At 50.4% G+C, this 25,622-nt stretch overlaps 2 protein-coding genes across 4 annotated transcripts in view; one reads left to right on the forward strand and one right to left on the reverse strand.

Moving 5' to 3' along the window:
* Positions 1–1,907: 1,907 nt before the first annotated feature.
* CALML4 (calmodulin like 4) lies at positions 1,908–13,698 on the forward strand. Its single transcript, XM_039219680.1, is given in 5 exon segments — positions 1,908–3,717; positions 3,812–3,842; positions 8,399–8,539; positions 10,600–10,788; positions 13,433–13,698. Coding segments are annotated over 5 exon segments (798 nt in total). The 5' UTR covers positions 1,908–3,378; the 3' UTR covers positions 13,531–13,698.
* Positions 13,699–19,369: 5,671 nt separating this feature from the next.
* PIAS1 (protein inhibitor of activated STAT 1) overlaps positions 19,370–25,622 on the reverse strand; it is a 121,584-nt gene continuing 115,331 nt past the window's right edge. Inside the window, exons 12-14 of one of the 3 annotated variants that reach the window (XM_039219355.1) lie at positions 22,967–23,109; positions 20,585–20,622; positions 19,370–19,850 (exon numbers count right to left, since the gene is read on the reverse strand). In XM_039219355.1, the coding sequence (XP_039075286.1) occupies positions 19,656–19,850; positions 20,585–20,622; positions 22,967–23,109 (376 nt within the window). In that variant the 3' untranslated portion in view covers positions 19,370–19,655. Of the gene's footprint in view, positions 19,950–20,584; positions 20,623–22,966; positions 23,110–25,622 lie in introns of all 3 variants that reach the window. The other 2 variants (XM_039219346.1, XM_039219359.1) reach the window with 2 other exon arrangements.

The following is a 25,622-nucleotide window of genomic DNA, read 5'->3' on the forward strand; positions in this document are numbered from 1 at the left end:
TCCCCTCGGCCTCGCGTGCGCCGGCCGGGAGCGCGGGCCCAAGTGTGTCAGCGGCTGGCCGCAGGCCCCTCGGGGGGCAGCCCTGGCCTGTGAGCAGTTCTCCCCTGTCGCTGCCCGCCGCTGCCCTAGGAAGGGCGCCCGCACCGCACACCGCACCCAACCCCAGCTCACACAGTGTTGAGCGCCCCCCACCCCCTACTCCCGGAGAACAGGAGGCCAGCCCTCTCGCCTCCCCACAGCCTGATCCTGGGGTCTCTGCAGCCATTTCCCTCTGCCAGAAGCCCTCCCTGCCCCCCAGCAGAACTGCAGCGCCCCTTCCCGTCAGCCTGACCAGGGCATTTGAACTGCAGCTGGAGGCTGAGTTCTCAAACACTTGCAATATTCCCTGAGCCCCATTAGAAGGGCATTTGGGAGAGGTCGCGGGGAGCTGGAGGCTCTGTCCTGGAGGCCTCCTCTCAGCCTGCGTCTCCTGCAGGTGGCCCTGCTCCCAGAAAAGGGAGGCTTCTTCCCCAGCAGGAAGCCCCCCCCCCCACCTTCCCCCAGGCACTGGGGCTGGGTCTGCCCACGTGGCTCCACAGCCCCATTTCGCAGCCAGCACGGGCTCGGTGAGCGAGTGAGTCTCTCCCCAGGCCCTGCCTCCTCTCCTGTATCCTCAGGGAGCCCTGTGCCTCCGATTTGCCTTTCAGGTTGGGGTCCCTCTGCAGCCCCCTTAGAGGTCCCCCGGTCCCTGGGCGGATGGGTGGAGAGAGGGATTAATAAAGGCCAGTGTGGCGCCAAGCCTGGCGGGTGGCTGCTGCTTGCTTTGCGAGGGCAGGGGGGAGTCCCCTGGAGCGGGGAGGGACTGGCCAGCCAGCGGCCCCGTCTGGCTCAGGGCAGGCGCTGCCGCTTTGCGTTGGCCTTCTGTGTCACTCAGTGGGATCCTGGGGGTGGGGGGCAAGAAGGGCCTCCTCCCAATCAGTCCTGGCTGTCTGCAGAGGAGAATGGGGGCTGCGGGGGGGTGGGGTGCCAGAGTAGGGCATCTCCAGGCCTGCCTCCCAGCCAACCTCCCGGCCGGTCCAGAGGCTGAAGCAGAGGGTGCTCTTTGGGGGAAGGTGGGGAAGCTAGCTTGTCGGAGGTTGGCACTGGCCTTGGGCACGTCACTTACTCCCTCGGGGTCTCACAGCACACAGCCACCAGGGACTGGCTGGGGCGACTGTCTCCAGACAGTACTGGAAGCGTGGCGCCGGGCGGGAGAGGCTTGCGCCATGGTGGGCCGCACCCCCGCTTACCCAGCAATCACATTTGGTTCCTTCCGCGCCTCGAGGACGCTGTCCCTTCCAGCCCTGTCCCTGGCCTCTTCTCCACGGCGGGGCTTGCCGGAGGCCTTGTGAGCAGGCACAGGCCTGGTCGTGCGGGGCCTCAAGCTTCTACCACTTGGGGAGCCCTTGATTTAAAAAAAACAACAGGGGCGCCTGGGTGGTTGAGCGTCAGACTTCAGCTCAGGTCATGATCTCACCGCTAGTGGGTTCGAGCCCCGTGTTGGGCTCTGTGCTGACAGCTCAGAGCCTGGAGCCTGCTTCGGATCTCGTGTCTCCCTCTCTCTCTTCCCCTTCCCCACTCGCACTCTCTCTCTCAAAAATGAATAAATGTTAAAAAAAACTAAAACAACAAAAAATGAATAAAAAATTAGGTATGAAAGTGAATGTTCAGAATGGAAAAGAAATCACAGCAAATGATTAGTCTTGGAAATTTTGGGTCTCTCTTGACAGAGATCTCTTTGGGCAGTTTACTGGAAATGTTTCCCTAAAAATAACTTTTTTCCTTTTCAGTTTTTATTATGGGGGGAGGCAGAGAGAGGGAGAGAGAATCCCAGGCAGTCTCTGCACCATCAGCTCAGAGCCCGACACAGGGCTCGATCTCATGAACTGTGAGATCACAACCCGAGCTGGTATCAACAGTCAGATGCTTAACCACCGGAATCACCCCGACAGAAATACTTAAGTACAACCTGGCTTCACTCCCTCTAGCTAACTGTAGGCCAGTAGTTCTCAAAGTGTGGCCCTGACTGGCAGCATGAGAATGGCAGAGGGAAATACAAAGTGTCCCATTCTGCGTGCTGAATCCAAAACGGGTGATGGGGCCCTTCAGGTGAACAAAACCTCAGCCCCCGCGTGGTGCTGGATGGGGTTCCTATTTCTCCTGTTGAGTATAGAGCTTCCTGGATGGAAAAGGTCTGGTCTCCCCGATGCGCCCCTTCCCAAACATGGGGTGATTAGGAGCGAGGGCTTGGGCCTGGTCCCTGCAAGCCTCCCCGCCAGCCTCAGCCTCGGCTCTGTGCGCCCCCCCCCCCGGGCCTCCAAGGCCCCACCTAACTTCTCCCCACAAGGCTGTGAGCAGGGGCTCCCGCCTCCCGCCTCCTGCAACCTCTGGGTCTAGAAACAGGTGTGAAAAATGTGACTCTGGAGACAGCGTTTGGGGGAAGAGAACCTTCCAGGTGGAGGCAGTTAAGCGAGGAGGGAGGGCGGACATGGGGCAGGCCCCCTGTCCACCCTCCTGGTACCCATTAGTAAGTCACCCCCCTTCCTCCAGGCACTTGCAGCCCCTCACCAGGCCCCACTCATCCCCCGGGCTGGGGGCCCCGGAGCAGAGCACAGCCTGTGCGGCCACCCACGCCACCCTGGAGTTGGCGCCCCACCGACAGGAAGTGTGTGGCCCTGGGGAGCCACTCCCCTTCCGGGGGTGGGGGGAGTGCGGCACAAACCAGGGAGGGTTAGCAGCTCTGCTAGAGGGGGGCGAGCTCTAGGCGGCAGAGCAGGGGAGAGATGAGCAGTCTCCCTGGCCTTGGCCTTGGAAATCACCGAAGTAAACCTCCCTCTAAGCGCCGCACCCCCCCCCCGCCCACCTCGCTGTGGGTCTGAGACCCCAATGCAGGCACCGCCCCACCCCTGTTCTCGGGGTCCCCAGAAGGAGGGAAGGGAACCGGTTGCGCGCTGGCCATTTATTTTCTCAACAGCCCTGCGATGACGGTGCCAGGTGCAGAAACTGAGGCCCAGAGCAGCCAGATGATGCCCTGGGGTCACTCAGCAAATGAACCCGAGGGAAGGATTTGAATCCAACCCAAGAGCCCAGAGCCTGTGTCGCCCCCACCGTCTTTATCGCGAGGCCTTGGCAGTGGCCTGCACCATTGTGGCCGGCCTCCCGCCTGCCTCCGGGATGGCGTGTGATGGCCTGAAGTAAGACGTGTGCAAAGTGACCGACAGACACCGTGTGGGAGTTGTGAGTCTCCAGCTTTAATCCCAGGGGAGAGAAGAGACACCCACTCCCCCGCCAGGGACCCCGCTCTGCAAATCACCGACCCCTTCCCGGTGTCCCCGGGGGCCCCCAGGAAGGAACCAGGGCATGTGTCCGTTTGCTGCAGAGCATCGGCGTCCTGCAGCAGGACGAGTCCTGGGGGGGCCGGGGGGGGCCTTCCGTGGCCCCATTTTCTCCAAGTGGAACCTGCCGCCCTGGCCGACGGCGGCGGGGCACCAACATTGCGGGGGAGGCTGGAATCTGACCCGGGCGCGGGGCCTCGTCTCCATGGCAGCCGCGGCTTTATTACTGGGGCCTCCGCCCAGCTTGGCGGACTTTCGACTCGGAGCCGCGGGGAGGAAAGGGACCGAGCAGGCGGCTGTGGGAGGCGGGAGGCCCGGGGGCGGCAGCCTGAGGCCCCGCGATGGTGAGTAGGGGGCCCGTGTCGTCCAGCCGGGCTGCCCACCCCTTCCCCGGGCTGGGGGGCGGGAGGCGCTTTCCTGGAGTCCCCTTCCTGACTGTTCTCCTCTCTCCGCTACAGGCCAAGTTTCTTTCCCAGGACCAAATTAATGGTAGGTTGGCCTTGCTCTTTAATTAGCAACTCAAGCAAAATATGGGTCTCATTAGGCAATTTGCTCTGCTTTTTTTTTTTTTTTCCTTTTTCCTTGTCGGTGGGAAGGCAAGCGGCTGGTGGGAGAGCGGGGCCCACCCACAGGCAAGAAGCGCTGCCTGCCGCCAGGATGCTGCCCTGGAGGTGGGGGTAAGGGCTTGGGGGCGGGGAGCGTTGGTACTGCTTTGTCAGTGTGACTTACAAGTTAGGGAGACAGGAGCTGGCGCTCTAGAGGTTTTTCTCCGGGACCTGGTGGCTGGATTTGGGAGGAGGGAGAGGAGCCGGAGAGCGCTGGCATTCACTGCCTGCGGCTGAGGGTCAAACAAAAGGAGCAGAGAGCCAAAAGAGCCTTGGTCTGCCCTCTTGGGCAGGCACGGTTGCTCTCTGGGCCTCAGTCTCCCCATCTGTGAAATGGGGATCAGCTGAGGTGGCCTCTGAGGTCACCTGTGCCAACAGCCAGCCTAGTTTTGGAGAATTTACTCCTCTAGTCCTGTAGCCCCCCGCCCCCCAGCCCGCCTCCGTGTGGGCTCGGCACAGGCACAGCGCCGTGTGGTGTTTCCTCAAGGCCGGAGGGGAGAGCTCCGTTACACAGAACTCGCCCGGACCTGAGCCGGGGGGGGGCGCAGCGCCCAGCTAGCGGCCTGCAGGTGCTGGACTTGTGCTTACGGTTCCTTGGGCAGGGATTTCAGAGTTCCGGGACCCTGGAGCTCGGTCTAGAGTGGGTGGGTGGGTTGCAGGCTCGTCTTAGATGGCTCACATCCTCACCCCAGGGGGAGAGCCAGGGCAGGGGCCTCTCTTCGCCCAAGTCTGAAGGGCACACTGAATGTTGACTCCAGGCTGGAGTCCAGCTGTCAGCCTCAGGACCCCCCTCCACCACCCCACGCCTGGTTCCGAGGCCCAGTGACCTGTGAAGCTCCCAGAAGGGAAGATCATCTTCCCTTTGCATCCCAGTACCGGACACCAAGAAAGTGGCCGCTAATGTTTAATGAATGAGAGACTGGACAGACGTGGCCCGCTGGAGTGGGAAGGGCAGGGGCCTGGGAGGAAGCGGCCTGGGGTCCCATCACCCCTGAGCCTCAGTGTTCCCATCTGTGAAGTAGGGATAATGACGCTGCCTCCCCAGGCTGCTGTGAGCAAGGCAGAGGATGTCAGTCATACACGTGACCCCGGGCCAGGTGTCACCCAGACTTGCTCTAACTAGCACGAGCCAGGTGGTAGAATTTTAGGAATACTCTGAGCCGGTCGTTAAGATCAGCCATTATTGAGTAATGGCCGGGGCCAATCAAACCACATTCCGGTCCTTGCATCTCTGGGGCAGATGTTTTCAAACAGCCACATTGCAATCAGTAGTGCTAAGGGTTTGAAAGAGCGTTCAGTTTCATGAACGTAATTGGTCCAAGGGTGAGAAATAGTGTAACAGTAGCTCACTTCTCAGATTTAGCGACACTGCACTTACTGGGAAAAGCGTTCCCTTCCTTGGCCTGCAACCCCCCCCCCTTGGCAAACCAGGGTTGAACGGAAACTGTAGGTTGGCAGCAGGTACAGGCGTTGGCAAAACTCACTTGTGGCCATCAGTTGGCGAGAATGGAACTTACAAAGCACACTGCCTGTTTTATTATTCCTTATAAGTGGCATGCTGCCTGAAAGTTATGATAAACTTCATACATCTATCATCAGAGCGGTTATTAAACATCCACGAGCACACACCTGTGTCATCCTAAGACCTGGGGAGGGTTCTTTGCAGCCCAAGGACATTTGCCTTTGAAGTCCTAAGGGGGATTTTTCAACCCCACTTCTTTCCTTCACCGAATTCACCATGAGTCCTTGCATTGTGCCAGCCCAGTCCTAGGCACTACGCTATGGGCAGCAAACACAATAGACAGAATCCTTTGTCCCATATGAGGTGACGGCCCCGGGCCCTCCTGGAGGGAATTAGGCTTTGCAGGAACCGAAGGTGGGGTCTTAGGCCAGGCTCTGGCGCTGCTTCCCTGGGACATTTCAGTTTCTTTCCTTTTTTTTTTTTTACATCAGAGAAAAATAGATTTTCTTTATTAATACAGTTTATTGTGAAGTTGGTTTCCATATAACACTTAGTGCTCATCCCCACAAGTGCCCCCCTCCATGCCCGTCACCCACTTTCCCCTCCCTCCACCCCCATCAGCCCTCAGTTCTATTTAAGAGTTTCTTGTGGTTTGCCTCCCCCCCTCCTTTTTTCCCCTCTCCCCCCCCATGGTCCTCCGTTAGATTTCTCCTGCTCCACATTTGAATGAAAACCTATGGTATCTGTCCTTCTCTGCCTGACTTATGTCGCTCAGCATAACACCCTCAAGGTCCATCCATGTTGCTACACGTGGCCAGATTTCATTATTTCTCATTGCCATGGAGTATTCCATGGTATAGATAAACCACATCTTCTTGACCCATTCGTCCGTGGATGGACACTTAGGCTCTTTCCATGATTTGGCTATTAAGACCACATGAGACAAGCTATATGAGCTGCAGACACTTAGGAGGGGCCCCCAGACGAGGTCACAATAGCCGCTGGTGGGCGGTTGACTCTTGGTCCTCGAGACCACTAATTCTGTCTGCTCATCCGGGCCGCCTGGCAGACGGGAGCCATGCATTGCACGAGAGCAAGAANGTATTCCATGGTATAGATAAACCACATCTTCTTGACCCATTCGTCCGTGGATGGACACTTAGGCTCTTTCCATGTTTTGGCTATTGTTTTTTTTTGTTTGTGTTTTTACAAATAGTTTATTATCAAATTAGTTTCCACTTAACACCCAGTGCTCATCCCCACAAGTGACCTCCTCCATGCCCATCCCCCCTCCCCACCCCATGTTTTAGCTATTGTGGAGAGTGCTGCTATGAACACTGGGGTGCATGTGCCCCTGTGCATCAGCACTCCTGTAACCCTTGGGTAAATTCCTAGCAGTGCTATTGCTGGGTCACAGGGGAGTTCTAGTGCTAATTTTTTGAGGAACCTCCACACTGTTCTCCAGAGGGGCTGCACCAGTTTGCATTCCCACCAACAGTGGAGGAGGGTGCCCGTTTCTCCACATCCTCGCCAGCATCTAGAGTCCTCTGATTTGCTCATTTTAGCCACTCTGACAGGCGTGAGGTGGTATCTCAGTGTGGTTTTGATTTGTATTTCCCTGATGAGGAGGGACGCTGAGCATCGTTTCATGTGTCTGTTGGCCATCTGGATGTCCTCTTTGGAGAAGAGGACACTTTCTGCCCCCCTGGTCACATCAGTGTTCTGGCCCTCTCCAAGGCCAGCCGCTGGAAAGTTCTGAAAGGGCTAGGCCTTCCCCTTCAACCTCTCCACAGGCACAGAGGCAGCTAATTGTGTCTAAACCCCATTCGGGAGGCTGCCTTTTATCAGCAGCTCCGCTGAAATCCTAAGCTGCAAGGAGAGGCCTTAATTGGGGAACTGAAGGGGCCCAACTGGGGGCCTTCCATCCCTCCTTCATCGCCTCTGCCCTGGGGTGGCCTCTGCCTGGGAATCCGGTGTCCAGAGCGGCCTCGAGGGTGGAGCTCGACTCCAGGAGTCAGACCCTCAGCCGCGCAGCCTTCAGGGCCCCCTGTACACGCTGGGAAGGGTGCGTCACAGGGTCCCTGCAGGATGAAGCAGGGGCCCCAGGTGAAGTGCTCAGGAGTGTGAGCCGCCGTTTTGTTGCTCGCATTGCAGCTGGGGAGCTTGGGCCCGGCCTCTCCGGTGGCGCTGGGTGCTGTGAGGAAAGGGGGAGCTGGGTGCTGAGAGGCCCGGCTGGGGGCGCAAGCAGCGGCTCCACCCCCTGGGCCTTAGGGACTGGCGAGCGTGTTCCCCGCCCGCAGCTTTAGACCGAATCTGAGGGCAGCCTTGAGACTGGATCTCGAGACGCCTCAGCTCTGGCAGCCATTGCGTCTCTGCCTGGGAGGAAGGGGTGAGGAGAGCAGCAAGCCAGATTTAGGCAGGGCCTGGGACCCGTGCCCGCAGCACCCCTTGAAGTCTTTGAGAGCAGGACCAGCGCCTGTGTCAGGGGACAGCTCGGGGGTGCGGCGGCCTGGAGAGTGGACCCAGCAGTGCCCACAGCGGCTGGCCCTGCAGGCTCGGAGTGCTTTCCTCTGGTTTTATTCAGTTAGGGTAGGGGAGAAAAGAGAAGGAAGGGAGGGGAGGGAGAGGCAGGAAGTGGGAGCGAGGGGGGAGACAGAAGGGAAGTCAGGAGAGGGAGGGCGATAGGGTTGCCAGATAAAATACAGGACACCCAGTTACATATGGATTTCAGATAAGCAACAACCTTTTAGTAGAAGTATATATCCCATGCAAAATGTGGGATATACTTATACTAAAAATGTTTTCACGGTTTTATCTGAAGTTCAGTTTGACTTGGCAGTGCTGTGTTTTTATTTGCTGTGTCTGGCAACTCTAAGAGGGGAGGAGGAGAGGGAGTCAGCAGAAGGGGAAGGGAGAGAGGGCATGGGGGTAGGAGAGAAAGTATGTGCCATTGACTCTCCCTTCTGGGCTCTGCACAGAGTACAAGGAATGCTTCTCCCTGTATGACAAGCAGCAGCGGGGGAAGATTAAAGCCACCGACCTCATGGTGGTGATGAGGTGCCTGGGGGCCAGCCCGACACCTGGAGAGGTACAGCGGCACCTGCTGACTCACGGGATCGGTGAGTGGGCTGGGCCCGAGTGGCTTGTGGGAGGGGAATGCACCATCTGGGCTGGTGGGTGGGCCCTGAGCCCAGCAGCTGGGGTCCTGGGGAGGGGCCCAGCAGGGGGTGGCGTGAACAGCTCAGACCGTGGAGGGGCAGGTGGGCGTCAGAACTCACCAGAGCTAGCCGTGGAGACAGATGGCCAGGTGTACGGTGCTATCACTCAGGCTGCCTTGAATCCTTATAGCGACCGGTGACCCCGACTGTCCCCCTCCCCCCAGTGTCTTGCACGGAGGACCACGGGATCTAGACATTCCAACTAGGTTATCACACACCTGCCGGAAAGACAGGGCTAGCAGCGACCCATGTGTTGCCCTTCACTGAATCCTTGTCACGTGCTTAGCTCGAACAACTCTGTGGAGTAGGCATCAACCTACTGTTTTACGGGTAAAAGTCAGGGTCAGGGCCATTAGGTAACTCGCCCTAGTTCTTAAAAGCCAATGGTGGAATCAGGGTTGGGACCTGATTCTTCTTTCAAAGACTGACCTCCTAAAAACGATGCAGTGCTCCGAGAGAAAAAAAGAGAAGAAAACCCACCCAAGGTGCTACCAAATTGTCCACTCTGGAGATGGGATTAGGGAGGATTTTTATACCCGTTATTGCTGTTTCTTATACATTTGACAATGGGAACATATAGGACTTTTATAACTAGAAACAAGTTTTTGTTTTTTTAGGGGCACCTGGGTAGCTCAGTTGAGCATCTGACTCTTGATTTTGTCTGGGGTCATGAACCCAGGGTTGTGGAATTGGGCCGGCCATCAGGCTCTGCACTGAGCATGGAGCCTGCTTAAGAGTCTCTCTCTCGGCCCCCCTTCTGCCCCCTCCCCCACTCACACACGCTCTCTCTAAAATGAAATTAAATTTTAAAAATAATTTAAAAGTTTTCTTTTTTAGGGGCGCCTGGGTGACTCAGTCAGTTAAGTGCCCGACTTCGGCTCAGGTCATGATCTCACAGTTCGTGAGTTCGAGCCCCATGTCGAGCTCTGTGCTGACAGCTCAGAGCCTGGAGCCTGCTTCGGATTCTGTGTCTCCGTCTTTGTCCCTCCCCTGCTCATGTGCACACGTACTCTCTCTCAAAAATAAACGTTAAAATTTTTTTTTATTGTTTAGAAAACAAAAATAAGAAAAACCAGAGAGGTGTCAGAGGCCAGGGTGGGTGTTGCATTGGTAACTGGACACACAGGAAGGAAAGACTGGCCCAGAGGCAGGAGGTGAACTGGAAAGAGCACTTGACGTGGGATCCAAAGGCCTCAGTGTCTGGACCTCGTGGCTCATCTTCCCGATGGGTTCACACCGCCAGCTGGGGTTACCCTGGGGCCCCATCTGAGCATGCCTGTGGCAGCGCTAGGAGCCCATCCTGAAGGCGGGCCTCTGGAATCTGGAGCCCGGAGCTGGGGTGCTTGGTGACCGAGCTCCCGTTTCCAGCTCTGAAGGGGTGGTGGTTTCCTTTGGCTTCTGTCTCCTCCAAACAGGAACTTGTGGTCAGGGGAAGTTCTCATTTCCTGCACTTGCAACCGGCCAGGGTCTGGGCTGAGGGGTGCAGGCTGGGGAGACTGGGCCAGAGGCTGCAGCGAGGGAAAGCAGGGGAGCGGGTGGGACTGGGGCCTGGGGTTCCTGGCGGGGCGACCTGTGCGTCCTTGTGGGTGTGCTGCGGTGGCTGGCAGCGCGGACGTCTGGGGTCCTTCAGCTCAGGGCAGGAGGGAAGCATCTGGAAGGGAGCAGAGGAAGTGTGCTCCATCCGGGTCCTGCCACTGCAGTGAGGTGACTCCCTGCTCTGGGGCCTCTGTGTCCTTGGTGGGGAGAGTGGGGCAACGGTAGCCATGTCCCCGAGGATGGCTGGGAGGGTTAAGTGAGGCGGGTGCGTGGCGGGAGCTCGGCTGCACCCTCCTCACTTGAACACCAGCTCCATCGCGGCACTTCCCAAAGCAGGGGGCCCTTGAACTGGCCATAAAGACTGGGCAGGGGGCCGGCTAGCTCTTCCCTCCCTGCTCAGCCTGCTGTGTTGGGGGCTTTCCTAGACAGAAACGGCGAGCTGGATTTCTCCACCTTCCTGGCCGTCATGCACACGCAGATAAAGCAGGAGGATCCAAAGAAAGAGATCCTTTTGGCCATGCTGATGACGGACAAGGAGAAGAAAGGCTACATCATGGCGGCCGAGCTGCGGTCAAAACTCATGACACTGGGGGAGAAGCTCACCCACAAGGAAGGTAAAGGCCTGGGTCCCTCCTTCCCGACAGCGGGGGAGGGCTAGGGAGGTGGGGGAAGGACGCCATGCCGGCAGGACGGTGCAGACGCCGCATTTGACGCCTGCGGGGTGAACTCCGGCCTGGAGCCCAGGGGAAGAACTAGGGAGCCCAAGAGGGACGGAGGAAGACGGCCTGGGGGAAGGGAAGGCCTGGGGAAGCCAGCAGGCATCTACTTGGGCCTCACCATGGGCCTTCATTTAGTGCTCATGACACCCGGGGGGACATTGGTGCCCCTCACACCGCTACGCAGGTGACGCGAGTGACTGGCAGGTATCGGAGCAACGTGTTGAATGCGGGTCTGTTAGACACGTTAGGCTCTTTCCCCTTGGCCACCGCTGGCTTCTCAAGTTGTTGCTAATGACAAGCGTCTCCAAACTGCGATGCTCCTATGCTCCCTCCCTCACGGCCCGGCCAGCTCGGAGAGCTCCTCCAGCAGGAGCGTCCCTGGCGGTCTCTGCCACCTTCCGGTGGCTCAGGGTGCCTCCCTGCCTCAGAGCCGGGCGAGGGGCCGGGGTCTTCTGGGAAAGCCCTTCGGGCGCTCGAGGGGGTGCCCCCGGTGCTGGGCCGTCAGCTGGCACTCTCTCGGCCCTGCCCCAGCTGCCATCCCACAGGGCGGGGCTGGGACACAGGCGGGCGGAGGACACGTCTTCGGTCCCGGCGGCCCTTTGGCCTTTGGTTAAATCACGGCAGGCCAGCAGAGGGGTCGCAGGGTTGTGGCTGGAATTAGCTGGGGCTCCTGGCTCCCCCTCTTTTGTGGGACCTCAGACGAGTTCCTCAGCCTCTCTCACCCTCCCCGGCTTCCTCGCTGGGGAAACGTTACAATAGACAGTCCCTCGGACCCCCCCCCCCCCCCCCCCCCCCCCCCCCCCAGAGCTAACAGGCCGTGAGGCAGTCTACGGAGATTTTATCTGCAGCCGCTGAGGCACAGCGCGTTTAAAAACAGCGCTAGGGCAGGTTTGGCTTTCGGCCGCTTTCTCAGGCTGGGAGCGATCACGATCTCCTCCTTCACGGCGGCTGTGCTCACGTGAGCAGGGGGAGGAACACGGGCTCTTCTTCGCTCCCCGGCTCCGAGGACACCGCTCGGCCTTTTATGTTCCAGGCTGCGTGTTGGCAGAGGGGGCTGGCTGGGACCTTAATTCTCACAGTTAACGATCTCAGTCTAAAGCAACACCATGGCCCCCAGACTCACACGCATCTCTTGTTTGTTTAACGGGTGAAGAGACATTTCAAACACACTGGTAATGTGTTCCAGCCAAGCGGGAAGACCGAGTTCCCTTCCTCTCGCTGTGGGAGAGAGGAAAGATGATACTAGAAGTAGGACTCTCTTCCCCTCGGTGAGTGAAAGAAAATCTTCAATTTTATTAAGGAGCATCCTCCGAATAGCTGGAGGAAGAAGGGTGCCAGGGAGGCCCCCATTCCAAGCCTGGGACAGGCTGATGTGAGCACCCTGGTGTTTTTTGGGTTCCGAGGGACCCACTGCTCTACCCGGAAGGCAGCACCAGCACTTGGATACGAAGTGCGGCCCTTTTCCTGGACAGGAGGAGGCCGCAGCAGTGGACGCCGCCAGCTGGGGTTGGACCTGTCCGCTGGGAAGGTTTGAACCAAACGGCTGCTGGGCACAAGCCTCTTCATGAGAAGAGCTAAGTTATAGTCTCCTCGTCATTCTAAATGCCCTCAGCGTCCCCATCGGCTGAGGCACACAGCATAGTAATTCTATTCTAGAGGAGGGTGGATGGTTGAGCAGAGAATCACAGGAGATCTTCCAACTGCCCAGAATTCTGTGCCGGGGACATCTTGGGTCAGGGAAGTTGACATCGGGCAGTGAAACCATTTTTGCAAAAAGGAGGAGGGCGGCCCAAAGAGCCAAAGGTGGGCTGGCCCCACGAGGCTACTGTGGAGAAATGGAAGCCGAAATGGCCTTTCTTGCCAACATCTGGGACAAGCTAGCATTTTGTCCGAGGAATCCAGACCCAGAAGAAAAAAGTAAATGATGTTTTTTTGTTTTTAGCAATGTCAGAGAACAATGACAGTTTTGTACACTTTGAGCTTATTTTCTCATACTACCCCCGCCCCTAAACGAACACGTTTTAAAAGAGAGGTGATGTTGGCAGGCACCACTTGTCACCAAGTCCCTTGTGGGGGGTGGGAGGAGATGCCAATTCGGAAGGGAAAGCAGGCGGGCCAAAAGCCAGGGACAGGGTGGCCTGGGGGGTGGGGGTGGGGGTGCTATAGAAGGTAGAATCCACACCAAATGTTTCTGGAAATGCAGGCACAGAGGTTAGATATTTTTCTTTAAAAAAACAAAAACAAAACAAAGCAAGCACAAAGCAGCTTCAGGGACTTCATCCTCACTGAGTACACCTCCTTACCCTCTATCCTCACCCCAGCAGAAAGCCTGATGCGCTCAAATGGAATCAATGGCCTTCAGGGACCAGGCTGGGGGGCGGGTGTACTGTTCTGTTCACCGGTTTCGTTCTGGGTCTACAGGAACAGTCCATTGGCCACAAGGGAAGACCTCAGGGGAGCCTCAACCCCCAGTAATTAACTCAATGTCCTATAATGTAACACTATGACCAACCTGAAACATTAATGTGATTTATTGCAGTGGATGATCTTTTCAGGGAAACAAATATCGAACCAGATGGCAAAGTGAAGTACGATGACTTTATCAACAAGATCACCATCCCTGTGCGGGACTACTGAAGGCAGAGGATGCGGGACAGCCTCCCCCAGGCCCGGGAAGTGCTGACTGATGAGTTTTCTAAAAGAAAAGTGTTCCTGTCCCTCCGGGGAAAGGGTGGACACGAATGACTTCAGCCATGGCATTAGCAAGTCTTTAATAAAAAGATTTGTACTGATTTGAACAACTACCATTTGTCCAGCCCTTTATAGCCTCGTAAGAGCCCAGGGGTTGGAGTTGGGCCTGGGTTCCAGTTCTGACTCTGCCATTTGCCAAGCTATGGGACTCTGGGTAAGTCATTTCACCCTCAAAGCCTCAGCTGGACTCCTAGATTCCTACTTCTTACCTCAAAGAGCGCCCTGAGAATGGTCTGAGTAGTGGCTTGAAAACGCCATTGCCAACCGGAGAGCACAGTGCGGCCCTGAGCTCCCAGGCAGGTGCGTCTCCCAAGCAGCACAGTCTACCACAAGACACTATTCTGTTTTGCGGGGCGGGAACCATCTCTCACCTTTCCAAGACCAAGCCAATGCTAGCTGAGAACTAACGTCAATCAAAGAGCTAAAACGAGCCGGAAAAGGCCGCGATTAACATTTCTTGTGGCTCCACGGGGCCACTTACAAATTCTTATATTCAGCTCAGCACATAGTGACATAGGTTGGGATATTCATTCATAACCACAGAGTGAAAGCTGTCGTGTTAAAACGGGGCGGCATCAGCTAAACAGCAGGGAGAGTGAACTGGCCTTACAGCCCGCCCACACCACAGGACAGCAGATGTGACACAGTGTGTTCATCAGGGCCCCCCAGAGCTCGAGAGGAGCTCCGGGCCGAGTTTCGAGCTCTACGGTTACCAGAGAGGGTCACGGCTCCCGTGGGCCAAACTGATCATGGCTGCAAGCCCTTCCCCCCTCCCCCAAGACTAATGGGAAGTAATAAGGGGGTGCAACAGGCCACGGCCAGGACATAGCCAGAGCCCATTTTTAAGTGACTTAGGTAGCCAGGGGGTGCCAGGCTGGTGCTGCCTGTGTGCTCCACAAATGTGTGGATCCATTGTTCCGTGTCGGCAGGGCTCTAACAAGGGCGGGAGTCACACACCAGCATGTTAAGTCGGGGCAGGGCTCTAAGTACAGAGATGTTCATCCTTATACATATCAAAATTGGGTTCTATGGGCTGTGGCTTTTTAATGGCACCTCAGCGGCTAAAGCAAAAGAAAACCAAATTCAGAGGGAGGTGTGTCTTTTGGGAGGCTACACAAAACACAAACCTAAGGGCTAGGCACAAGGGAAACTGCAGGGGACAGATCAGTCCCAGTCTTACTGCCACCATCTCGCGAAGCTGTGGCTTCAGCCCTAACCAACGTCCTTTCCCGAGCAGTCTTGGGGGCAGGCAGTAAATGGCCCCAACACTCAAGTAGGTGGAGTTGTGACCATCGGGCTGGGGAGCCCAGGTTCACATGGTGCAGGGGCACACCCAGGTTTTTCGGGCCCTGAGGCTTATATGATTTGATGGCCTTCTTTTAAGAATACAAGAAGAGAGAGGTGCCTGGGTGGCTCTGGTCTAACAGCTCAGAGCCAGAAGCCTGCTTCGGATTCTGTCAGTCTCTGCCCCTCCCCCGCTCACACTATTTCTCTCCCTCTTAAATGTAAATAAACATTTAAAAAAATACATGAAGAGATATACAGAATTGCTAGGGCGGCTTCCAGGACCCTCTTAGGGGCCAAAGTAAGTGGGGCGAGGGGGTGGTATATGTGCTGGTACTCAAATTTCATTACCTGAAGGCTTCTCTTCGGTTCCCCACAGAGAACTGCTACGTTTCACTTTCAGCCAAGGCTCAGGGGTCCTGGCCTCACATCTCTGTTTGGCTCATCACAGACATTAGGAAGCAAGTCCTCCACAGCCAATCTGGAATACCATGGATGAGAGCAGACACCTAGGGGTCAGATGGGACAGGCAAAGGAAGTTCTGGGCTAGAATAATAAACAAGGGACTTTCCCTCAACGCTTTTTAAGTGTCTGTCACCGAATGGTCCCAGGATGGGTTTAAAGCAAGTGCTCCTCTCCACCGACTCCGGGCTCCTCACTACGGGGTGGTCGGTGGCTAGGACTCCAAGATCCTGGGACATGTTCTCACTGAAACCTCTGCCCCAGGAAAGGCTTTTTATTACTACCCCGAGTCCAGGTTTCTTGTTCATTCCTGAAATTCCAGTTGGTCTACCTAGCACCTAGGTTGTTTACCCAGAAAAAGGCCACACCTCTCTCAGCACTCAAACTGCCGATTTATCAAATAGATTTAAATCTGAAGAGATTCCGTGGTCTCTGTACAAAGCTTGCAAAGCTTGCCGTATTTCAGGAAGAAGGGGGAATGGTGGCCGTGTGTCTTACTTACCCAAAGCACGCTGCGAGACCATAACTGCCATGCTTTGAAACCTCTGATGAAAGGTGGTCTGGACGCACCAAGCATGATCATTGCTCTTAGAGGGACGGTCCCTCGCGTACCCACGGTATATCTTACAGCAGACAAGTTAACTGAAGGCTTTTCTTTTATTACATCTAAAGAGCTCTACATAAACAGGTAACATTCAATAGGTAAACAATTTTTTTTTCCAATGCATGTAATAAATATTTTCACTTGGTACTTTTATACAAACTGACATTGGTCTACTATACATTTTTAAAAGCCATTTTACTGGTTTGGCATGCGGTATGGAAATCCTAAGAGAAAGTTTTAAGGCAATGAATCACAGATTTAAGTTCATGGAATTTATGGTAACTTTTCTATCTGTTTATATACATCTCCCCTTTGTTAATTAAACAATTAACAGCAGCACACTCTGGGACCACCAGCTAGTCTCCCTCCCTCTTTCTGAAATCTAAGCTTTGTGGTTTTTTTTGTTTTGTTTTAATAAAAAAAAACAGAATTCAACATGTATTGATAAAACAAAATTCTTACTAAAATAATTTTAAATGTGCTTTAAAGTCCTGAAGATCTTGAAGTGTCTTATGTATTTAAACTTGGAATTGTTTAGAAACGTTCTTTCCACAATCAGTTAACTTAAAATTGGGATATATTTTCATTGTTTCAGACATCTGACTTAAAGGAAACTCTGCCAAGAAATCGCATTTAACAGAAGCTTAAGTGCAATCCTTCCTAAGTCAGTAATGATACAGAATTGTGATAATGTCTAAATTAACAGAAGAAAAACTTTAATGCTCAAAATAAATTAGTCAAGTGTGGCATGGTTACGGTCAGGTTGTTTTTAAAAAAGATGTGTCCAATAATGCCCACAAAATAATTACAAGCCACTTCAACCCTGCTAAGTCAAACAGCTATTTTATCAGAGTACAGAGCACTGTGCAGAAACATAAACATACGCACACCTACTGGGAAAGGCCACGGCAAGGGGACGGTGGCAGCTTGCCCAAAGATTCTGGGAATCGCTCTTCGTCCACGGACAGCATGTCAGTGTCGGCGTGGGTGAGACTGGGCTAAGGAAAAAAAAACAGATGAAATGCCTATGCACTTCTTTTTTTAACTCCGAAGGTAACGGTGCAGGGCATGACTCTACCAATAACAGCTACAGATCACAACAGTCCGACTGACTAGTATGGACCATGAGACGGGCGGGGGGACAGCTATCGCTAATGCGACACTCCGGCAAGCCAACGACTGAAAGAAACAAACTCCTTAGAGCGGAATAAACTAAAATCGAAAGACAGTCAAATGGTTCGTTCCTCCTGTGGAGACGTGACCAAAGCAACATTTCTTTCTCCCTATTACCTGTTCTTCCCGTAGGGAAACTCGCCATCCCCAAACCTCGGCTGAAGAAAGGATGGGGATGGGTTTTCAACTCGATCATTCAAAGAGTTTGTGACTCAGCATCACACACACAGTTATTGATCAGAATTTTGAGACCACTAACAACAATGACAGAAAAACAAACGAATAAAAAAGGATACAGAAAACCAGTTTAGGAAGCTAAACGAATAGAAATGATGTTTCCTATTGCAGTGTGAAATAAGAAGCACCACCCCACAACTTGAGTGATTTCTATCTCAATCTGAATTTAGACACAAATTATGGTACTATTAAATCTTAGCCTAAGTTAATATGGCAACGAGCGTTCTTAAAGAGTTTACTCACCAGAATAGCAGACTCATTAAAAAACTAATTCCTGTTTTCACCGACAATGAATCTTTTGTTTTTATTGCAAGTTGTTTAGTGACTAGAACTCAGCCATGTATGTGTGGAATACACATGCGTAGGGGAAGACTATATTAACTCACGTGTCACTCACACACACTTGTCTATAAATACATATATACACACACACATATACATATCAACACCAACTTGTTTTTCAAAATTCAAGTCAACAATTTAGTGGCAGAGAGATGCTGTAAAAACAGGTATTATTTTTAGATGCCACACAGTCAGGCGAACCGTTAACTTTTTATCATACAACTGAAGATACAGCCATCTTGAATTCTACCCGATAGAGTAGGTCATTTTGTTACCACTGCAAGGTTGAAGCGACACTTTTATACACAAAGGTGGTCCTTTACCAACTCTGAGGACATGAACAGTCGTGATATAAAAATCCAGGCTGGGAAACTGGTAAGCGTTACGCCCCTTCCTTCATCTTTTCTGTTACACCGGCTGAGCCCCTCCGCACCTGCAGGTGTGGAGGATTTGGGGACACAAGTAGGACCACCTTCCTTCTCTCCACCCCACACTCATCTCCTGAAAAACAGTTCTCACTATATTTACATGTTCCATTATTAATAAGATTAGATTGACCCATGAATCCAAAAAGAAAAAAGAAAAAAATGGACTTTCCTATGTCATGCTTGTCTTTAAAAGGTGAAGAAAAAAACAAACAAGACTGCTACAGGCTAAGAAAAGAAGTTCACTCAGAACCAGGGAGTAAAATGACTAAGAATCAAGCCTATTTTGCATTTTAACTGTTTATCAGATCGTGGATTTCTAGATGGATGTGTGTGGTGCACTGTATTTTCCAAAGAGAATGTACTTTTAGGATAACTGACTGTCTTGCTTTCTTTTTCGAAGTGATGTAACCTTACCTCTGTCAGCTGCACAAGACACCCGACAGGGCTCTCGAAGCTATTTTTACTTCCCACTTTGGCATGAAGATCTCACATGAAAACTTGTTACCCTGTGGCCAAAAAGGCAGGTGCTCACAGACTTGGTTTAAATACGTAATACTGACGATCCACATTTAGAAGAAAGAACTAGACTGAAGTGTATTATTCACAGGTCTGCCAAGCCTACTCCTTTATCCAGACAGCTTTACTCCAGATCTCTAGAACATATTCTCAGGGGGGTATCTAGCAAAGAAGAGAGAATATGTGATGGAGAAACATGCAATTGGGATAGCAATAAAGATGCTCATACAGGAGTTCAAGACCTTCAAAGCACTTTGAGAGAAGCAGGCAACTGATTTATCAACTCAATGCAGAAAACTTGGGAGGAGGTAACGACAGAAAAATATACACAGACACACACACACCGAACACACACACCTACGAGCTATGTCCTGAAAATACACAGGGAATGCAGTGGGACAGATGAGATTTATAACTTAAGGCTGAATAAAATATGCACACGCACAAACAGAACCCAAGTCTGTCCTTTTTAGAAAATGGAAATTAAAACTATCCCCCCCAGCCCCCTCCCACAACAAAGAAAAGCCCACAATTTAAAACTTCATACATGCAATTCCTTTTCTGTTATTGCAAATAAAATAATGCCATTGAAGTAAAATAAAACCAAAACCATAGGACAAATGATGGGAAAAAAAAATCTTCAGAATCCAGAAAAAAATGAACTGAAGGTGGTCTGTGGGTACTTGTTTTTTTTTTTTCTTTTTTTCTTTTCTTTCCTTTTTTTTTGTTTTTTTTTTACAAGTGTTTTATCAGACAGGCAGTCTTAGATTTATATACAAAAGTAAAACTGAAAATATAGTTTTGTTCTCTGTACATTTCTTTTAATTTTTTCCCTAAAAAAAGGAAAAAAAACACGCTTGTGTACTTTTCTAAACAGAATAAGGTAAAACATAGCACAAAGTTCTCTTCTTTCTGCCAAGTTCATTTAATCTGGGGTGGGGGTGGGAGCAGCGGGGGCGAGGGAATCAGTCCAACGAAATGATGTCTGGGATGATGCCGAAGATGGACGCCGTGTCCGCGCTGCTCCGGTTTGCGACGGTGTGGCTGTGGCTCTCCCGCAGGCTGTTGGAGGACACGAGGCTGCTGTTACTGCCACTACTGCTCCCATTGGTGGTTGGCAGAGAAGTACTGCCTCCTGCACTTAACTGATCGAGAAACATCTGTGAGGAGGCATACGGAAAAAACCGAGACGAGTGTAAGAGGTCTTGATCATCGGAAACCGCTGCTGCGGCGGCAGCGAGGAGGGAGGTGTTATAATGCTGGGGAGGGAAGACAGAAGACAGAAGACCCGTCAATTCTAAATTCATAAACCTTCTTCTCAGCAGAACAAAGTCCTCAATATATACTAAATATCTGCCTTGTCTGAAACATCTACTAAAACACTTCACAAAAGTCAAATGGCCATAGACAGTGATCACAGCCTTGATCTTGAGAACATTTTTGTATTTGAAACTGGGGGAGGTGGGACAGGGCGGTGCAGAGGGGGAAAGAACCAAAATAAAACGTGTGCTGTGTTTTGTTTTAATTGGTAATGCAAACAGTTCTCAAAATTCTATTTCCAAAGAGGCATATGCTCAGGAGCAGCAGGAAAGAAGACAGTCTACCCTCTTTCTCTTACAGAGGTATCTGGCCAAGGATTTATCAATGGACTTTACTGCACTGTTTTTTATACTAAAAAGTACTGGAAACCAACAAATAGATACTGTTGTGACTATACACTCGGGCACAGCTGAAACAAGGGGATTTTTATTTAAATGCTTAAAACCTTAAACAATAATGAGTAGGACTACTCTGAATTTTCTAAGAAATGTATCTTCTCTCGCAGCTACATAATATACTTACAAATATCTTAATGCACAATTAAGACAACAGCATTTTTTTTCATATAACATACCTGATTGTCTCCTGATAAGAAAGGAAAGAAATCTAATCCTGTGAGAAAAAAAATTATTTTAGTTTTGAAAAATAAAACAAAACACCCTCCTCCCCTGATGCCCGAGTACTCCAGAAACCAATGCAAACGTTAAATGTTAATTCTAAGTTCATTTAGAATTTAAACAAGAAGAGCGGAGCTGACTGTGGCCTCTCCCATCTCTAGATTACCGAGGCTGAAGTCCAAGCTTTAGCCATGGTCTGCCCTCCTTGCAGCTCCAATCCGGGGATTTGGGTCATTGCCGCCCTGCGGGGTCCGACATGATCCCTCACACTGATGGAGTGCTTTTCACCAACTGTTCTCCTTGATTTCTCTTAACATTTCAAACTCCTCTAATGGACTCCTCCTACGAGGCATGTCATTATGTTTGGGCTCATTCTATGGTTGAGAAAGTTTTACGGAAAAGGAAGCCATAGCACAGATTTTCTTTTTTTTCCTCAAATTTGCTCACTCGCCACTATCTGTACCAGATTCCAACTCAGAGGCCCTCTAGTGGCACGAGGGTGGGAGAGATGGAGGGGCGTGACTGCCGGGGTGCTGTGTCCCGGAAGGACCATCCCTGCTCCTTGGCTGCCACAGAGTCCATGCAGGCTGCCCATTCTAATTCCCACTCTTGTCCACATCATGCAATGTGTAGTGTGGAGAACAAGAAACCCATGTGAATAAAAGGCCTCATTATGGTATCTAAGCTTGGGGGAAAGGATAATAAGCAGATGTAGATAAAAGTATGACAACACAAATACTCTGAGGATTCATCCACTGTCTACACTAGAACAGATTATAACATGAGGATCTGCAAAATGTACGGCCCCGTGGTTCCTGATCGGGAAAGCTGGCAGTGGCCTCAGTGAGAAACGGGGCCGCCCTGTCTCACAGAGCAGCCACTAACCCCATGACACAGGTGCCTAATTTCATGAAGTCAAAAGAAGAACTTCTTCTTCAGTCACAACTGCCATGTTTCAAATGCTCCATAACCAGATGTGGCTAGTGGCCACCATAAGTTACATTTCCCTCATTGCAGAAAGTTCTGCTGGACGGAGCTCCAGCAGGGTTTTCATAACGATCAGTAAGAATCTACTCAACTGTTCATAGCAGCACTCTCAACAATAGCTAAAACATGGAAAGAGCCTAAGTGTCTATCAACGGACGAATGGATCAAGAAGATGTGGTTTATCTATACCATGGAATACTACATGGCAACGAGAAAGAATGAAATCTGGCCATGTGTAGCAACATGGATGGACCTTGACGGTGTTACGCTGAGCGAAGTAAGTCAGGCAGAGAAGGACAAATACCCTATGTCTGCACGTATAGGAGGATTAGGAGGAACTTAACGGAGGACCATGGGGGAGAAAAAGGGGAAATGGTGGGGGAGAGGGAGAGAAGCAAACCATGAGAGACTCTTGAATGCTGAGAACAAACTGAGGACTGATGGATGTGGGGGGGAAGCGGGGAGATGGGTATGGAGGGGGGCACTTGTGGGGATGGGCACTGGGTGTTACATGGAAACCAACTTGACAATAAACTATTTGTAAAAAAATAATAATAAAATAAAAAATTTTTTAAATAGAAAAAAAAGTAAAAAAGTACCAGTATAAAAAAAAAAAAAAATCTACTCAACTATCTCAGCTTCCAAGAATCTCTGCCAGTGACCCTGGATTCTTCTGTGGGGGTGGGGTGGAGGAAATCTTCCACTTAATATTTTTGTATTAAATTATCTATAATAAGCACATACAGCTTTTTGGAATAAAAAAGAAAAATGTTCTTAGATATATAAATTCTTAAGTTTCAAAGACACAAAACTAATAATTTTTTGATAATGTAAGTGTTAGTATCAACTCCAAATACACTGTGCAGTGAATGTACTGACATTTCAAACTACTTTTGAAAAGAAGAATCAGGTTTGCTGGAACAAAAATTAAAACTTCCCCACGTCTTAATTCAGCATTACTTAAAACATGATACAACACCGTTACCCACAATGCCTGTTGCATTATCACTAGATTTGGGAAAAAAGAGTAGTTTTCATCAATATCAAAATGCAAAGCAACATACTGAAAGTCATCCCCAAATGACTCGCAGGCCACTGTGAAGGTCACAAAACCTAGAGAGCCTTGCACTAGTCTCACTGCTGGTAGTAAAACACTGGCTACCGATGAAGGTGCAAACAAGAAACGGTGTGTACTTATTTACGACCAACATATGTCTTTCTCGCGGCTCCCCAGGCCCAAGCCCCTGCTTTTTCAGTCTTTCCATTCTTCCTCAGACTCACCGGGAGGAAGTCTATGTGGATCAAAGGCATTCACAACGCTATGTGACAATACAGAAGAGCTGCCGACTCACCTTGCAGGTCATAAGGCATGGGTGTCATGTGGAAAGGATGCCTGTAGTCTTGGATGAGGGATGTATTAATGTAGCTTGTGTCCACAGCAGGAAGGCTTGGGGTGCGGGACACCGGAGATGCTTGATGTGGAAGACTTAATATGCTAGAAGGAAAGGTTCGCATAGTTTTCATAAGTCAGTTGAACTTTTAATTTTTACAAGGGGACTGCATCTCGCAAAGTGAGTCCTAGCTTTTGTGCTGGAAATAAAAAGACAAGCAAAGCAATACATAATTTAGACTATCATAATTATCAGGAAATAATCTGTGTATAGAGTAGCACTTGCAGGGACTATAGGGAGAAATGGATGGGTAAACAATATATCCAACATTCATAGGCCACATGCTGTCTCATCTACACAGGAAGGCGTGGCTGAGCCACCTCAGTGAGATATGAGCAAGAGAGATCTATAGCAGCCAAAATTCTGAAACCTTTTAAAAATGAGCACTGGGATGCTGTCTAGTCAAAAGTATAGGTACGTCCTCGCAAAGAAAACACATATAGACCAGCCTGGGAGATGGCAGCAGTCTGAGCAGCACAGCCCACAGCTGGCCCCAACACCTGTAAGCTGTAGGAGAACAGACACAGGGGACTGTTCCCCGGGCCTTCCCACTGCCCCACACCCGCTGGCACGCTGTTTGCACACAAGGCCTACTGAATGAGCGGAGGCAGCAGGAACAAGAGGAGATGCTCCACGTGAACAGGTGGGGGACAGGTTTTAAAGGGAGAAAAGTATAATGGGGGGGGCAGGGGAGAACAAAAAGAGGGATTCTGAAAGAACGAAGAGAAATGTTTAAGTAGCTGAGAAGTTAAATCTTTTTTCTGTACAAAAAATCAACTAAAAAACCAAAATGGAGGGAGAAAGATGAAAAAGGCAAGAAGGAATTGAAATGATCTTAAAAAGAAAAAGAATTCTAATTGTCCTGAGTGCATACATAAGGGTCATATGCTATCCCAACCATACAAAAGGCTAATCAGCATATAAGTCATAAAAAATAAAGAACAAAGAAAGTATAAAGGGGCTATTTTTTGCTTTTAAAACTTCATATGAAGTACTTGGGTGTAGAGAGGCGATTTCAATGGTGCAATACGAGTTCAGAATACTTCAAAAGATGTCAAGGTTGGATTTCCAGGAATAGCATTCTAGTTATGACCATCTACCACATTTTCATGAATGGGATATGAAGCATAAAATATACTTTCTTCTGCCTCATAAAAATGTTTTGTCTAATGGAAACTTAATTAAACCTCTTACATCTATAAAAAGTACCATTTTCCATTAGCTGTCTCCTCTGACAATGCCTAAGGGATTACAAGAGAGAAGAAAGCAGTTGAAATGCTAGCCTTTGAAAATATCTTGGTATACCAAACAGCAAAGTAAATTTCTGGATGAATACTAAACACTCACTGGCTGAAGACAGCAAAATGTTTCACATTTACTGACGTTTGCCTCTAATTCCTGGCTGGCTCGTTTTCTTTCAGTTTTGTGATACTCTTCTGAAAATGCATTTCCACCTTTACACTGCACTGTAACAAATACAATATGCTTAGGGTTGAGGTTTTTATTTATTGGCTTGTCATTATTGTAAAATGGCCACGAACATTGAAATGGCATTATTCTTCTAAAATGCCATAAACTTTCAGGTTGCTTGTTTTTATCTGAAAACAGAGAAAGGTCTGGCATTTGTAAATACTTTATCTGGGTTTAATTGGTCACTGGTAAGCTCAGGATGTAGTTGATGCTCTAATGTCATTTTCCAAACATAACAAACACAACTAGTTTTGGGAAAACAGCAAAGCAAATGTCCAAAGAATTGAAATGCTAGATTTCTAAACACTCCAAAAAGTTTCCTTGAAGGAAAAATGTATACATTCTCTGACTCTAGTCAGAGAGCAAAATATTGGCCTCTGGCAATTTGACATTTCTTCCCCTCCCACTCAGATTTATAAAATAAGGTGGTATAATAACAAGGTCTGGCTTGTTGGGAAACAGCCATCCAGGCAGGCTTTCATCAGAGTTACGTCTTCACAAAGTAGGATTTAAAGAAGAATTAGTATTTAGATATTTGGGTTTGTTTTTTTTTAGTATAATGATACTACTATTAATGTCTTTATTTCTGTCTGAAAATACTAACCTGTGTAACAGGTCTGATTGTTCTATGAGGATTCCTGGAACAGTCAAAGCTTCCAACAAGTGATACACTGATGATGGTCATGCTCTTTAACTGTTCCAACTCTACTTTTCAAGTAACTACAAATATTATCAAACAGACCTTTTATCTCATCCAACAGTATCAAACCAGACAATGATTTGATACTCCATGCATGGAAATGCCTGCTCGTGGTCTGGTGTTAACTTTCCCTCCGGAACCCTGAAATTTTGCAACAGTGCCTTCTGTGGACCCTCCTTCTCTCACGTACCATTCTTTCTTCAGGCACTATGTTTGTTGGAAGGTTTTCTGACCAGCTCCTATTCAGTTACAACAGGCTACCTCACTCTCCCGATATAGACCTAAAAGGTGGCATGCCTATTTCTAGACTTGCCTTCCATGTGCTACAACTGTGCCTCAGCAAAACATGAAGTCCTTTTGTTGAGAATCCCCGACGTGTCTCACAAA

The sequence above is a fragment of the Hyaena hyaena genome, unplaced genomic scaffold (genome assembly GCF_003009895.1).
Source record: "Hyaena hyaena isolate Hyena2069 unplaced genomic scaffold, ASM300989v1 scaffold_15, whole genome shotgun sequence".
NCBI classification, from domain to species: domain Eukaryota; kingdom Metazoa; phylum Chordata; class Mammalia; order Carnivora; family Hyaenidae; genus Hyaena; species Hyaena hyaena.